This window comes from Labrus bergylta, chromosome 12 (genome assembly GCF_963930695.1).
Source record: "Labrus bergylta chromosome 12, fLabBer1.1, whole genome shotgun sequence".
NCBI classification, from domain to species: domain Eukaryota; kingdom Metazoa; phylum Chordata; class Actinopteri; order Labriformes; family Labridae; genus Labrus; species Labrus bergylta.
Genome location: NC_089206.1, coordinates 6,167,986 through 6,184,465, shown reverse-complemented (window position 1 = coordinate 6,184,465; position 16,480 = coordinate 6,167,986). Strand labels below are relative to the sequence as shown.

Here is a 16,480-nt window from a genome sequence, read left to right as displayed (position 1 = left end):
TTTAAATATTAACTAGTCTGTGAGGAAGTATGTGCTGCCAGTTTCCCCATTATGCACCAGTTAGCTGACTACTTAAAGAGGTGAGAGTGCATGGGGGGAAATCAGAAAAGGCCTTGATGCTGAATTGCGTCTGTCAGCTTTATATTGATTAAGATGGCATGGCTTTTTGTTCTCTTTAGATCTTTGTACAAAGATCTAAGATGTGTTTGAGGAACTGTTTGGTCCTTTTTGAAAGTAGCTTTTGGGACTTAAAGTTCCAGGTACTTTTGCTGTTAATGTGGCTTTCTATATTCAATAAGACAAATATGACAAGTGTGTGGCAAATTATTTTTTTCCGCCCTTCTTATGTGTCATCTACGATTCCAGTTTGAAGAAAGCCACTGATAATTGAGGTGATGCCAGGGAACGCAACTTCTCTTCCTTCTCATTACTGTTTTCCTTCCATAAAATGATACATTTCCTTCATAGAGCTGGAGGAAGAGTTGTGAGGAGACACTGAGGAGCAGTGGAATAGAGTTTAAAAGTGCCTGTGAGAGAACGTGGACTTGCTGTTGGAGTTATTAATGTTTGCTTAACTTGTGTCTCAGCTCCACCTTGGAGCAGCGTTTGTTTTTCATAATCATTTAGTCTCGGCTGATATTAAATTCTGTGTCTCTCTCTCTCTCTCTCTCTCTCTCTCTCTCTCTGTTTTTATTTTTCCGTACAGACTCTTCGTTCCGATACACGGGCAGCCCCGACAGCCTGCGTTCACGCGCTCCCATGATCACTCCTGATCTAGAAAGCGGAGTGAAGGTGTGGCACCTGGTGAAGAACCACGAACATGGAGACCAGAAGGAGGGAGATCGAGGCAGCAAGATGGTCTCTGAGATTTATCTGACCAGGCTGCTAGCTACAAAGGTATATTCATATCCTGCCATAGACATATGTCAACACTAGGGCCCGACTGATTTGGGATTTTTCCGACCGATACCGAAAAAAAGAAAATCGGATATATCGACTGATATCTGTCTTAGATCTATCATCGATCTGTAGAGATACATAGATATAGATCCATACATTTTGTGCATTGATCCCTTAAATGCAGTTATCAGACAATGAAAAAGAAGACAAGATGGCCACTAAACTGGAAAGTAACTGGGCATGTATGTGCTTTACCACATGACACTCTGGAGAGTGATAATGCTTGTTATGATCCATATAGCGCCCTCTGCTGGCGAAACAGAACTGCTAGTGTAATACAATGATACTCAAATTAAATGCTATGTGACTGGTGAATAAATCAATAATCACGATAAAATAAGCCGATACCGATAGTAACTTGATATCCTTACATCGGCCGATATTATCAGCTGGACGATTAATCTGTCGGGTTCTGGTCAACACATCGTAACCCGTTTAGTTTCATGCTCAGTGAAGATATTCCATTCGCGCTTTGGGTCAAGTGTTGCCTCTCGTTGCCCACGACTCACTAACCTTTGTTCGCTGCTTTTCTTTCAGGGTACGCTACAAAAATTTGTGGACGATCTGTTCGAGACGTTGTTCAGCACGGTTCACAGAGGGAGCACTCTCCCCCTCGCCATCAAGTACATGTTTGACTTCCTGGACGAGCAGGCGGACAAACACGGAATCCACGACACGGACGTACGCCACACGTGGAAAAGCAACTGGTAAGACCTCCTTTCAGAGACACAAGATTAATATCACCAAAGGAAAAAGTAGGTCCTCATATGATGTCATAACTGCTCCAGTGTGACATGATGATTCTATTTTTAGGATCACAGCTCAGCTGGAGGAGTATTCATTAACCATGAGAGACTCTTACTTATTCCCTTTGTTCCCGTCTTCCAGCCTTCCGCTGCGTTTCTGGGTGAATGTGATCAAGAACCCGCAGTTTGTGTTTGACATCCACAAGAGCAGCATAACGGACGCCTGCCTGTCTGTCGTCGCTCAGACTTTCATGGATTCTTGCTCCACTTCAGAGCACCGCCTGGGCAAAGACTCCCCATCCAATAAGCTGCTCTACGCTAAAGATATCCCCAATTATAAGAGCTGGGTAGAGAGGTAAGAAACTACTAACCATTCTGATCCCCTCAGTCACGTCCTTTTGTATCCTCTTACTGGAATCTTTGGAGAAATTGATTCATAAGTCTCTTTCTTCTTGTCTACACTTCTCATTTTTATTCTGTAAAAGCCCCCTGTGAATGACTCTTCAGGTTTTCATGGGTAGTGAAAGTGATATTGTGCCTCAAAAAGTAGACTTTAAAAAAAATGTAGATCTCAGTTGGACTATTACATCGACTCTGAGAGTTTCTGAGTCTCTTCTGCCCCCTCCCCCCCCCTCAGGTACTACGCCGACATCAACCGGTTGCCAGCCATTAGCGACCAGGACATGAACGCTTATTTGGCAGAGCAGGCCAGACTGCACTCCACAGAGTTCAACATGCTCAGCGCTCTCAACGAGATCTACTCGTACATCAGCAAGTACAGTGAGGAGGTGAGTGATGTTTCCCTTTTACTGGCACACACACACACAACCTAACAGGGTGACTGATGAACTTTGTTTTGATGGAGTCAGCAGCTTTTGAATGTTATGAATCAAACCAAAGGAAATCAAGAAAGTTGGTTAGTTTGTTTTCGTGTGTGCTAATAAGCTCTTGAGTGTTTTTCTATGATTTTAATTATTAGTTTATATCCTATTCACACGTAAAATCAATCAAGAAGAACAAGAAATTGACTTCCTGTGAAGGAAAAGCCAAATAGAGGTTTTTTTTTTTTTAACAAGAGTACAAAATATGGCTGCTGTGACCACTTGTTGAAAAAACATTAATGCACTTATGTTTCAGATATAATCAAATAGGAATGAATCAATAAGAATGTTTTTGTTTTTTTTAAAGATTATCCAGGGCACAGATGGCCTAGTGGTTTGGTCTCACCGCTTGAACAGAGGGTTCTTGTCACCGGGTTCAAATCCAACCTGGCAAAAAGATCAAAAATAATTCTTTAAAAAAATACAATTTTGGGGGGGAAATTATGAGAAATTTTCACCCTATGGACAATAGTTTCCTTTCTTCTTTTTTTTAAATTCACCATTATTTAACCAGGAGAAAACACACAACGAGCATACAAGTATAACACCAAATACATGACTATAATACATTACAAGACATAATACATTCTGCAGATCATAAAGAGCCAGGTGTACCTGCCTCTAAGTCATTTAAAATCATCTTAAAAGCCTCCAATGAGACCAGCTCTTAAAGTTTCAGATCTTTTTTTATAATTCAGTATCTATGACGTTTACTGGTAGGGCTGTTTTCTGATTAAGTGAGATAAGAAATTGACCTCCGTTTTCTTTAAAAACAATCTCCATCCTTCGACTGCTCTGCTCTGACATTTTCTATTTCACTCTGTTTTTTGTCCGTCTCTCTCTGTATTCCCCTCATTTCCTCTCTTGTTTGACTTTTTCCGTTTAATGTCTCCTGTTGCACTAATAGCATAAACTCCTACAAACAAGTTTTATTAAAATGTATAGTTAAGGCACCAATGTTTTCTCAGGTAAAGGGTGAACCTTGCCCTCATTAAATGCTTCTATTTCTGTGCAGCGTCATTAATTTCCAGAGCTATGTGATCTCAGATAAACCCCCGTCCCCCCCGTCCTCTGCACTACATACTGATCTCCTCCACTTGCAGATTCTACCTGGAGGGCAGTCCCAGGCGCTGATTCCGTAATGAGCTGCTGCCTCACTGAATCAGCCGCTAATTATGGGCAGATTGAGAGCGCAAATTGAACATAAAAAAGGAGTGCTTCGTATTTGCTGCACACTTTTAGGCGCACGTGTATGTTGGCCTCTTTGTTCCCAGACCGTACATCAAGTGTCAAAAGGTTAGTGAGGTCAGCTCAGAGTCTTCAGTAGACTTCCCCAAAGCCCGGAGGCCTGCTGAGACCGGAGCTTTAACAAGACGCTGCGTCTGATCCGCTGAGTAGAAAGTGAATATCTACAAGCTCTCAGCATGCCGCGCTGTCATTTTGCAGTGTTGAGTTAGTGTGGGCTATCTATTATATAGGGCTCTCATGGGCAACACACACACATTTACACGCACACACACACACACTGTCAGATCACAGGAAGCGTAGAGAGGAGGGCGGAAGATAGGGATGGAGGACGTATTTATAGAGACATTCTGCTTCTAATGTCAGCTCCTCCTCTGGGAAGCATTAGCCTGACCTTTATGTTGTACCGCACTCTCTTTCTCTCTCTCTCTCTCCCTCTTTTCTCTTCCTCGTTCCTTTACAGTCCTCCTCTTTTCCCCCATTATCCAGTCAGCTTCCCCCTTTGCTCCCCATGAATCTCACACGCCCACTTTTGCTGCCTCTGCAGTTGTAGCCGTCTGATGCACACATGCATTAAGACATATGCAAAACCCTCTTATTTTTACTGCACATGCACTCTGCACATGTCACCCCATCACTCCTGCAGTATCTGCCATCTCCCCAGAGTGCAGTGTGTTAAGAAAAAAAATAAAAACATTGTTGCTCATTCTTACTCAGCCCTTCACAAAAGGGTTGGTGTCAGGCTCACCGGGGGCCCCAGCCGCAGCCTACTTAAATGGATTTGGGAGATGGCAGTGGGAGCTGCACCTGCATGCAGTGCCGCAGATTAATAATAGATCGCTATCGGGCCACGATGAAGAGGAGGAAGCGCTCTGCCTGTAGCTGCCAAGCCTTAAGAGCACTTAAGCAGATGAGAGGAAGATGATAGGTGGGCAGACGGAGAGTGTGTTCTGCAACAGGACAGGGAGCAAACAAAAGGTTTTGCCGTGCTATGCAGAAAAAGAAGAAGAAGAATGTTGCAGGCGAACTTTTTACTGGAGGGAAGATTGAAAAAGTCCGCTCAAACAAAAAAGCCCTAAAACATCTGATTGAAATGACGTTCAACCCTGCAGACCTTATTGAAAGAACAAAAACGAATACTACACTTTGTGTTTGTTGTATTTATTCTCAATTCCTGGATTTATTTAACCTTTTTTTTTAACCAGGAACTGAAAAGGAACCTGACCAAGATAACACACAAAATCAGCACATCCAAACAAACTGACGCAGTAAAAAACAAAAAAATGAAGCTGAATAGCTTCTGATTGACGTGTGTGAATAAATGACTAAACACGATATCTTAGACAGGAAAAAAAAGCCCTTGCATAATCTAAAAATGTGGGTTTTTGGGTGACACTTTCTTCCTTTAAAGTCTTTTATTATTCATCTCTTCCTCCAGAAATATTCTTAATGACACATTGCATAAGAGTGGCCGATTCATTTTTTTTGGATCATCAATTATTCACTCAAACACTGTGCTCCTTCTCGTAGTGAAGCGCAGTGTTAAATGGGTTCACAGAGCCAAACAGGTGCCCACACCAGAAACATCATATTGATAAAAAAAAGGCTGCAGTGTTTGTGTACAGAGATGCGTATCAGAGGTGATATAGACGTGGCCCATATTGTAATATATTTCCCCCCTGCTTTATATTCATATTAAAGGCCTTTGCCATGTGTGCTGGTGTCACTCTGACTGATATCCGCCCTGACAAGGCAGACACTAGATGAGAGAATGAAGAGGGAGCCTGTCTGAATCCCTTTTGAACCTCTTTGACAAATGCCAAATTTACAAGAAACGGGCGCAGAAGATAAAAAGGGAAAGGCTAATACACAAATATTCCACGGTGTTGTCACAGACAAAGGCGGTGATGTAACTCTCTTATTATTCTTTCATGTGACGTCCGTATAGAAAGCGGCAGAGCAGGCTCCTCTCCAGACGTGTTAGGATCCCATTTTCTATTTGCTGTTCTGTTTCCTAAACCTAGACTTCAGTGTTGTCTGATACCAGTGTGGTTAAATCAACAGTCTTTTGTTATTATTTAACAGCTTTAGGCTTTACGACTTACCCTGTATGAATGTGATCGTATTAAAGCCTGACTGTCTGTACACTGAAAATTACTATCATGAAAAGTAGCTCAACTAGCTTAACTCCTGACATCTTGTGCCAGACAGAGAGTCAGAGGAACGTGGTTGGATAGTGGTTAGTGCATGCGCCCCATGTACAGAGGCTGGGGTCCTCAAAAGCGGGCGGCCTGAGTTCGAATCCGACCTGTGGCTTTTTTTCCCGCTTGTCATTCCCCACTCTCTCTCCCGATTCCTGATGTTAACCACTGTCCTGTTTTTAAATAAATGCATAAAAACCCAAAAAGTAAATTAAAAATAAATTATCATTGGCTTTGTTTTCTTTGAATTTCAATAAATACTGCTCAAAAATGTCTGATTTTGGTGATGCGGATTACTTTTTTAAGTAATATGTTAAATTCTGTAGTTATCAGATTTATAAGGATGCAGTGTATTTTTTTTTTATTGCCGGTATTTGACCACAGTTTTGTCTTCTCTACAGATCACAGCAGCTCTGGAGCAGGACGAACAGGCGAGGAAGCAGAGGTTAGCCTACAAGGTGGATCAGCTCATCTCCGCCATGTCCTACGAGAGCTGAGAGTCAGAGAGAAGGGACCATAATCTGTAAGGACCAACCCAAAAAAAACAGGGTCCGGCATTACTTACCTCTCATCTTTGGGGAGCTAGCTTGAAACCGTGAGCCAGACCTGGGACCTCTCTGTATCCGCAGCCGTACAGACTTCAACTTGCTTTCCTTTGTATTTCTCTCCGCCTCCTCGCATGTCGGCACCAGCTCAGAGCCCACAGACTAATAATAAACCCGGGCCCTGCAGCTGGGGCTGATAATGGCATGGAGGAGGAACATCAGCAGAGGAGGCATCAACATGGCTTGTATTTATTTATTTTTTTTCGTTTTTTTGTTTCTCAAAGGATATTTTCTCTCAGTTTCACAGGAAATTGTATGTTGTGTGTGCGTGTGGGGGTGTGTGTGTGTGTGTGTGTGTGTGCACGAGTGTGTGTTTGTGTCATGCAGAAGAAGACTCCTCAGCAAATTGAGAAACAGATTTTATTCTTTACTCACTTCTGAGTGTGAAACGGACACAAGTTTAAGAAGAAGAAGAAGAAGAAGAAGGACAGATCTCAAGCTGGACAGCTGAGTTGGCGTTCAGATTTTTATTTTTGTACTTGTACATTTGAATATTATCAGTTGCAGTTGAAATATACCACACAGGATCCCCATACATGTTGTATAAAGACATAAAGAGTGTAACGCGACATGAGGGGTGGTGTCGCAGGCCCACGTCTTCTCCCACTCATCCCCTCGTTGGACTGATGCTTCACACGACACGGACTAAACCTCTTCTCCAAACAGAAGTGTACAGGAAACATGAAACTATGTGCTCATCATCTAAGAGTGAACAGATCTCCACTCGTGGTGGTCACGGTTCAGCCAGCATGCTTGCACCTAAACTGAGGATTATAGAGAAGAAGTGTATTTAGAGGACTACCTTCAAATCAGCATCACTCTGGTTTTCAAGGCTTTGTCCAGCAGTTAGGTCATCTATGTATGTACCAGTTGCCAATCAGTGTATGTGAATGTACACATTTTTTTTTGTCTGTATGTCTATTTGAGTTTTGCAAACAGAAAGGGGGCTCAGTCGAACTGAGCTCTGTAGATATTTGCTTTAGCTCGTCTAGTGAACAGCTTCATTTGTCCGTCCTGGCCCTAAACCCTCCTACTGCTTCCCAAACATTATTTACCCTCAATGTGGCTAGCACCGCTGCTCATACAGCACAGTATGTACAGCTAGCGGTTAGCAGAGACAAACAACAGCAATTAAACATATTCTATTGGCAGCGTTTTCCTCTGGCTTCACACTCGGGATGCGACAAATGCTGTCGATGATGTTATAGTGTTCAAGGTTGCAAATCGTGTAAATGTAGAAAATCTCACAAATTGTATCCATTTCGTGCTTCCTGATTGCTTAGCATCTGAAAAACAAAAATCACAACAACAAAATACTTGGTTTCATACCTTCAGAAGCCCTTTGCGGACATACATTTTATATTACCGTGATAAAAAGTACATTTCGGTTATTTTATCTCTTTATCTCAGGCTGGTTTTCCTGTGATGACGAGTTAATTTCAGTCGTTCTCTCAAAACTTGAGAAATTAACTTGGGATTACAAGAAAAACTAATTTATACCTCCAGATGTTGAAATAAGTTCGAGATCTTGAGAAAACAACTGGAAAGTACCCGCTGTCAGAGGAAAACAGAGTAAAATAAAAGGGCTTCTGTAGGCTACCACCAGAAAACAGCTAAAGTACTTCTTTAGCTACTTTCTAGCTAAAGTAATTCAGCTACAAAGTGGCTAAATGTCTACATTTAGCTCCTTTAAGCTAATATTACTGTTTGCTGCAAAGTGGCTGAATGCTAACATTTAGCTAGACTTTTAAGCTTATAACCCTGTTAGCTTGAAAGTAGCTGAAAAATAATACTTGAGTGGTGTTATGAAACATTATATTTTTACCTTCAGTTTCAGTTGTTGTCTGAAACTTGCTCAATGCTAACATTGACGTTGCTTCCCAACCTGAGTTTGACGTTCGAGGAAAATGGCCGCCATGTGAGTATGATGAATAGGTTATTGTAGGCTAGAACACATCACACTAATCACCACTGTTTTGCTCTTAGGGAACAACTTTATGTCAACCTTATGCGCATGCTATCACAGATAGATGTGCTCCAAGGGTCCATCTTTGATTTTTATCAAGTGCCAATGAGTAGCGTCAGATCTCGTTGGACGGTTGACCACCACCCATGTTCTCGCACAGTCAATAAGAAGCCTAGCTGAGCGGGTCTATCTATATTGACCAAGTGCCAAAAGTTGCTGTTGTTTCCAAATTTTCACTAAATGTGTCAAAATATCGGTTTATGCTTTACAGAGGGGGAAAAGCTCTTGTTTTTTTTTTTTTGGTGTAGAGCTGGTTCAAGTTGAGGCTTCCATATCTGGGAGAGTGGGCGAGTTTTGAAACTCAAGAAAGGTACGAAACATAAGCATGGGGAAAAGAGATCATAAAAACATAAACGTGTATATTTCATGTTGTGTGTGTGTCTCTCCTGACTTAAAACCAAAACATCACAAGCTACAGGCTGATGTAAACCTTCCATCCTTCTAGCTGGATGACAGAAAACTGTAGATTCCATCCTCTGGATAGGTGGTTTCATTTTCTTCCGAGATCCATGTTTGCTTGTTGTTTACATCAAGTACTTGAAAAATAGGTGGTATTAAAGGTTTGCACAGTGTACTGCAATTGTGTTTTTGAGAGCATGACAAACACCAGTAGTAAGTGAAAGGTGCTTCTTTTCTCTGTGGCCTTAGATACCCACCTGCTTAGTGTTCTTGATCTTATTAGTCCTCGACTCGGGCACGGTTCCTTTCCGTGCTCTGGACCCCAACGGTTTCTCACCACGGCTGCACCGCTCCGCTGAAAACTGTCTCAGCGAGATAAAGTAAAAGGAAAGGTGAAGAGGGTTATACGGGCCGGGCTCAGGCAGACGTCTCCTCTTCCAGAGCTCGACTCGCCTGAGCCATTTGAAGAGAAGTGTCGAGAAATGAGGAGAGGGGGAAAGGTAGAAAGAGAGAGAGAGAGAGAGGGATAGAGAACCCCTTTAGCTCTGGTTTCCTGCTCGGCCTTTGAAGCTGCTCTTTGATCTGAGTTGGTTGTGTGCACAGTGAGATCAGGAGATGGAAAGAAGAAAAAAAAAACATCAAACTAACAGGCAAGGAGAAATGTAGGATGAGGTGGTGATTGACACGCTGTTACTGTGTCTGACCAGTAGGGGCAGCAGCGGGGAAAGAGAAGTTGGACTTTTTTTCCCCTCTTGTGAAAAAAGCCTCTTCTTACTCACTAACCCCATAATGAAAATCTACAGGTACACAATGGGACACATAGAACAGTACACACACAAAACTTCTTCCTTTTGATTAAGGTGTCTTCCCAATTTCAGCGAATAGAATTGTATCCTCCTCATACCTCACATTGCTTGTATGGAGTAATGCTTTTTATCATTTTTAACAGGACCTAAATGCCTTTTTTCCTTTTGCAAGGGATGAATTGTATGTTTAATAGAGTCTTTCCAACTCCAAGATGAGCTCCCCTGGACTCCGAAATGTGACAACATAATCAGAGGCACACTGATTGGTTAGAGAGTGGCTTCGATTTTTTATTTTTTTCCTCTCAAGAGATAATTTCTATCAGGATGTTTCCTTTTGTCTTGTGTGAGATTTTTTTGCATGCGTTTTAATATCACGCTTTAGTTCTGCTTGGTATTTCATATTGATCCACTCCATCATTAGTCTGACTGCAATTCTTACCGAAAGCCCATTTTGTACCACGTCTTAAATCACAGCTGAATGCACCTTTTTTATTTTGTGAAAGAGATTCTTTGTGACTAGTTAGAGCTCGTTTCCATGCTGTACACTCACTGATGGGAACATTTGAATTCAGTCTGAACTGAGAAGAGACAAAGTTTGTTTACTCTTCCTGCAGCTCAGATCCCATTTGACTGCCAGTGTAGTGAAATATGGATAGACGCTCATAATAACAACCTCATTTCAGCTCAAGCTGACTGCTAATTGAAGATGCTTTGTGCACTTTTTCTGCTCTCAGTGTAACGTGTTGCCGAAGAGATGGTTTTGTAGTTTTGACTGGCATGTGTCATTCCTTTATATGAAACGAAACATTTAATCTGAATTATTTTTGTTTGTTTGCTTTTATCACATCAAACAGGGGAACTGAAATCCACATCAATATATTACCCTCAAGTCAAAATATCACCAAGTATAAAACGAGTATCCTTCCATTTAAAACACATTGTAAACAAACCCTTTGTAGACACTGGAGTTCTGTAAAATAGTACTTACTGGCAATGATGATGACGACGACGATGACGATAATAATAATGGCTGTCTGTTCTTGTTTTATAAAAGTGTTGTGAAAAATTGTAAGAAACTTAAAGTATTTAAAAAAGGTTGTTCTCTTGTTTTTTTAATTTGCTTTGGTTTTGTTATGATAATATATTATTGTGTACCTATTGTAAATATGAAGCACACCTATTTTGCAAGCCAAGGATTCACTTTGTACTGTTGTTATATATAAATAAACTTTGCTGGTTAAAAATTGCATAGAACTGAAATCTGTATTCATGTCTTTTATTAAGCAACCACTGAATATAGGAAGATTATAAGGATGGAATCAATTCCCCCCCCCACCCCCCCTCTTTGGACCGACAGACTTACAAATTAAAATGGCTCTTTGAAATACATCAACAAAAAAGGTTCTTGTAATTTCCTTGCAAAGTCACAAAGTTTACATTGTTTTGCAGCTCTTAGTAAGACCTTAGACGAAAAAGAAGATGGGCTTCTTCTTTCATATTTTGGATAAACAAACGCTTCATTGACGTAAAGATTATACCATGAGGACAAGTACCATGAGGCAGTCTATAGCAAAAGTTCAGAAAATAATAAACTATTATTTTTCAATTGTATGTGCCCTGGCACCTCTCCAGCTGCCAGATCAACTTCCATATTATGGTCTGCATCAGGACTTGAACCAGCAACCCTTCAGTCCCCCCAGGTCTGAGCTACTGCCGCCCCATCAGGCTTATCAGTTATCAGTAGGCTAATCATCAGGCTACTGGACAAGTATTAGACAGGGTAACCCTCTAAGGCAGACATCATTGAAAGTTTGCTATCTTCTCATTAATTCAGTGTAACACAAACAATAGAGTGGATTCAATTGTTTGAATCCAACTGCGCCATACCCCAGTCCAGTAGGTGGCGATATTGCACCTTTATCCGATTTTTTTTTCAATAGCTAATACCACTTAGAGAAGAAAAACATTTCTCATTCCCACAATGTTTGAAAGGTTGTCGTCAAAACTGATGCCGAATTTACTATTAACAGTTTATCTATGTAATGGACATGAGAGACTCTGATATCACCAGAAAGGGTAAGTCACCTTGAATATAAAAACGATCGTGTTATCTCTGTGTGGTCAGATTTCACCGAGTTATGGGCCCTGAAAGGGACCTGCGGTTCTATGGTAAATTTCGCCAAAGTTTTTGAAATGGCTCCATTAGCTGTGTGATTTAGCTGCTTCTGAAGGCCGAAACACAAAAGGCTACGCTTACTTTCTGTTGTTTAAAAATGTCTGTAGCCTGCACCTGTCCCTTTCACTTCCAGCAGTAGTATATTTGCCTCATGTCTTTCCACCTCTTCTTCAACTCCAGCTCAGTATGTGGGCGCCAGGGAGACACCGGCCACCCCTCTCCCATCCCCTGCAGCTCTGGGTTCATCCTGAGAGATCCTGCATTTCCAACTCACTTCCTGGCTATCAGCTAACAGAATAACCTGCTGCCTGTAACATGCTCATGGTGGTTGACTGTTTTGCCAGACTGGGCTCAGGTTCTGTGTGTGCCACCAATCACATAAGGTTGCTAATGGATGAGTGGGTCAGTATGTTTAGCTGAAATGAACTGGCCTGGGGGGGGGGGGGGGGGGGGGGGGTCAGTTTTTCTTGCATAGGATGGCTCTTAATAACCACTGAGGTACAAACTCATACATTTGTTCCACTGTCCACATTTTGTATGCATGTTAAAACTATAATAGAGTGGAAAAAAGACAAGACAAAAGTCATGCTGTTTTCAAATACAATATAAGCCACTGAACATTTATTTCATATTCAATTTGAAGGATAGGAAGATAAAGTCTGTTTCTAACTACAGATATCATGGTATTTTAATTAATGTTTCATCAGTGTGTAATCCTCAGCTGGTAAAGAGGTTAAAACTGAAACTGGGTTTTTATTTCAGAAAATTATTTTCTAAAGCTTACATTCTCTAGTCATTGTATATCATGGAGCTTTGACGTTCATTGCTCATTTTAAAGCCCTCGCTCATGACTGTTGTATCCAGTGGTGTAGTAGTGCAGGGGATACGCAGATCTACTGAGTATACCCATTAATTTATAGTATACATAAATTATAAACCCTATGGAGTATATATACTCCATAGGGTTTATAAATCCCCTCTGATTCACACCATTAAATGATTGGCCATATTCAGTAGGATGCTGCAACTCCTATAGGATGTTGAAGGGATGCCCCTCTCTACTCGGTCTCTTAATTGGTTAGAATGCACTAACTAAAAATACAAGAGGAGTCTTATGTCACAGTGAGTAACAGAGTCAGTTTATTCTCCGCTGGATGGGACACTTAAAAAATAATTTGGGGAAGAATTTTGAGTATACCTGCTTCTTCAGGAACCACTACACCACTGGTTGTATCCATGTGTTGGTTGGTCGTCTTTCTCCACACTCAGACTGATGATCCAATAAGCTGAATGAATGAGATTACTATATCGTCAGACATTAAGACAAAATGTTAAGATGACATACTCTGACTACAATGGAAACATATTCTGGCCAACATATCCCTCCTTCTCCCGACATGAATATTATCATACCTGTTGTAAAAGCAGTTTTGATTCATTTTCGACAGAGCAGTGCTCATTCAGTGTGATTTATTGTACGCTAATGATAAAGCACATTCTGGCTGAGTTTACTGAGGTGGAGTCGATTCCTGTGTCAACTCTGTGGTGCAGACAGTGTATCGAGCAATATGTATTCTATATCTTGAATCCCTTGGCCACCCCTGCTCCTGTATTTCCTCCAGGGAAGGTCTAATCCCCGCTGCTTCTAATCCTGTACTGCTGAGACCAATTCAAATCCACGCGGGACTTAACGCCCTGTAATGCCTTTACAAGTAGTTGCATAAAGCTGACATCCCATTCGTTCTGGGTAGGATTCTCAGCCTGGATTACAAGGCAAATTCTGAAATAATTAATGTGAGTTGGCAAAAGAGGATGCCAAGGGGTGATTTCAGCTTCCAGTTTCGAAGAATGGTCGGCTATTAATTCCACAATGAAACAATCCCTGACACCTTGTTGGACCTCAGAGCTTCTCAATGTGATCCTGATTGTTGTTAAATGACTTTCATTTTCCCTTTTGCGAATGTTTGAGTTCATCTTGAGGCAGAGTGTGGCAAACCACCGCATCAGGGGATTTGTACCTCACATCTGTTACTCCGTAGCCATGTATTTGATTATGAAGAAAAGTTTTTTGGATTAATTTCCCATTGTTTGTTCCCAGGGTTGAACTAAAAGCAATCACACTGTAGGTTAGATTTATGGGTGACAGCTCAGAGTGTCCTTGAGCAAACACCCCAAGGTGCTTCTGATGCATTCATGGGACAATCTAGGGAACCTTACAGCACACTATGCTCTGCACTTCATTTATCATTTAGATTAATGCATTCAAGCTATAGGTTGTGTCTGCTCAGAATACCTTATAGCCCTATTTGCAAGTATAAATTAGGCAATAGTTTGGTATTTTTAGAACAAATTGCTTGATAAGACCAAAATCGACATCATGACAGTCCCACTTTAAATTCTCACTTAAATCTTTCAAAATGAGTCATGTGTTTAGGCCTGCACAACAGAGGCACACAGGAGCTGAGTTTGTTACGGACACAGGGACGGACGACTAAAACAGAACAGAGACCGCGCCCTCTAGTGGATTCATTTTTTAACATCCATACGTAAAGGTCGTGTGAAAGTCCTTTACGTCCCTCCTATAGGAGGTCATATTCCATGTGATTATGTTTTTTTTAAAGATTTATTTTTTGGGCTTTTTGTGCCTTTAATGCAGAGAGAGGACAGTGGATAGAGTCGGAAACCAGGGTGAGAGAGCGGGGAATGACATGCGGAAAGGGGCCACGGGTGGAAGTGAACCCGGGCCTACCGCTTGAGATGAGAGTCTCAACACATGCGATGTGCGCCCTAACCATTGCGCCACCGATTTATTTAAAATCGAGACGTTAGATAGATTCAAAACTTCCAAAAATCTTCATTCTTTTTTTTTTTTTGGGGGGGGGGGCTAATAAGTCATTCCCTGCTTAGTGCTAATGCTAGCTCTTTAACTGAGTAGAATTCCAAATGGAGCAGCAAGAAATTCAGCCAGTCTTACAGATGACTGGAGTAGATCCTGAAGTATATATTAATTCATAAATAGACTTTGAATCATGAATCAAAAATCGAAACTAGATTCTCAATCGAATCGTGACCCCAAGAAGCGAAATCAAAACAGAGTAGTGAGACTCCCAAAGAATCCCAGCCCTGTTCATGTCTTGATGGTGAAGGACACTTTATCATGCTGCTTAATCTGTATGTGGTACGAACGTGGAGAAGAGAAACAGATCATATTCAGCAGTGTTGGGTTTTTTTTTCTGCAGTTTTTCACAGCAACAAGATGGATCATTTGGAATCTGCTCCAAATTATAACCATGTTAATCACGCTGTAGTCCTGTTTAAATACTTCGCTCTGAGTATTCATTATTGAAGAGAGTGATAAAGGATCAGAAACAGGGCATGACAATCAAAGACAGGTGACTGAAGAAAGTGAAAGTAAAGAGACCAAGTTTGACCGAGTGAAGACATAAGAAGCAGCGCCGAGGCTGAACACAACACAGAAGAAGAGGTGCGGGTCTTGCTAGAAGTTGGTTGGACGGAGGGAAATCATGAACAAATTTCGAAAATCCGGTGCCTGGGCTCTCAACGCAGCGTCTATTTATAGTCCTGCGTCCTGCTGTTGGAGCTGTCATTCTCCGTGTGCTCTGCAGCCCGCCTCGCCTGCCGCCCGCTCGCCTCGCTCTCATTAGCACTCCACAGCACATCACGCACAGACTACATCAGTGTGCGCTCTGCATAAATCCTAGGTCTGAGACTCATCCTGCGCCATGTGTTAGCCTCTCACATACACAGCCATAAGTCACACATACAGTATAAAGTTTGAGAGCAGCACGGAGACGGACGAACCATTGACAGTATGAGTGACCAGAGTGATGTCATCCATTGGGGGGCATACTTACATTTTAAAGCCCTGAAAGAAATATGTTTGCTATGGTCATCTAGGTTATTTGGAACAAAGGAGTGACCATGTTTGGACAACAGGTTGGAATCACATTGCTTAGTCTCAATCTGGGCTTAGAGGTCGCTTTGGTGGCGACATGTCCGTCTTTGGTAGCCACACATTTAAGAAAAAGTCTATATTGTCAATTTGGTTCTAAATGTGGAGCAAAATGTACAAAATTAATATCATGATGGATTCTCTTAAAACTCAGAATTGAAACCCCAAACTCTGTAAATTCTAGGGATGTGGGTGATTAGCCGACTAAACGATTAAACGTCACCTTAGCTTGTGGGCACCAGAAACTCGGTTAAACTGAATATTATGATTTTATAAGTTCAGGCTTGCAATGACGGCCAAATGTTACTTCTAAGCAGCATTTTGGAAATCTTTTGATCTAGAAAAGGAAGACAGAGATGGAGTTGTATGTTGTATGTTGTATGTGCCAGGTCAAACGGTGTTACAACCAGAGCAATGCGTAGCCACATTTGGCGCAGGCATGTGGATATTAATCTACCAAGA

The 16,480-nt window shown here is 41.5% G+C and overlaps 1 protein-coding gene across 1 annotated transcript in view; it reads left to right on the top strand.

Moving 5' to 3' along the window:
- The window catches only part of plxna2 (plexin A2), a 208,994-nt gene extending 197,865 nt beyond the window's left edge, over positions 1-11,129 (top strand). Inside the window, 5 exon segments of the mRNA XM_065960873.1 lie at positions 707-897; positions 1,498-1,667; positions 1,849-2,061; positions 2,344-2,494; positions 6,435-11,129. Coding sequence (XP_065816945.1) covers positions 707-897; positions 1,498-1,667; positions 1,849-2,061; positions 2,344-2,494; positions 6,435-6,530 — 821 coding nt within the window. The 3' untranslated portion in view covers positions 6,531-11,129.
- The last annotated feature ends 5,351 nt before the right edge of the window (positions 11,130-16,480 follow it).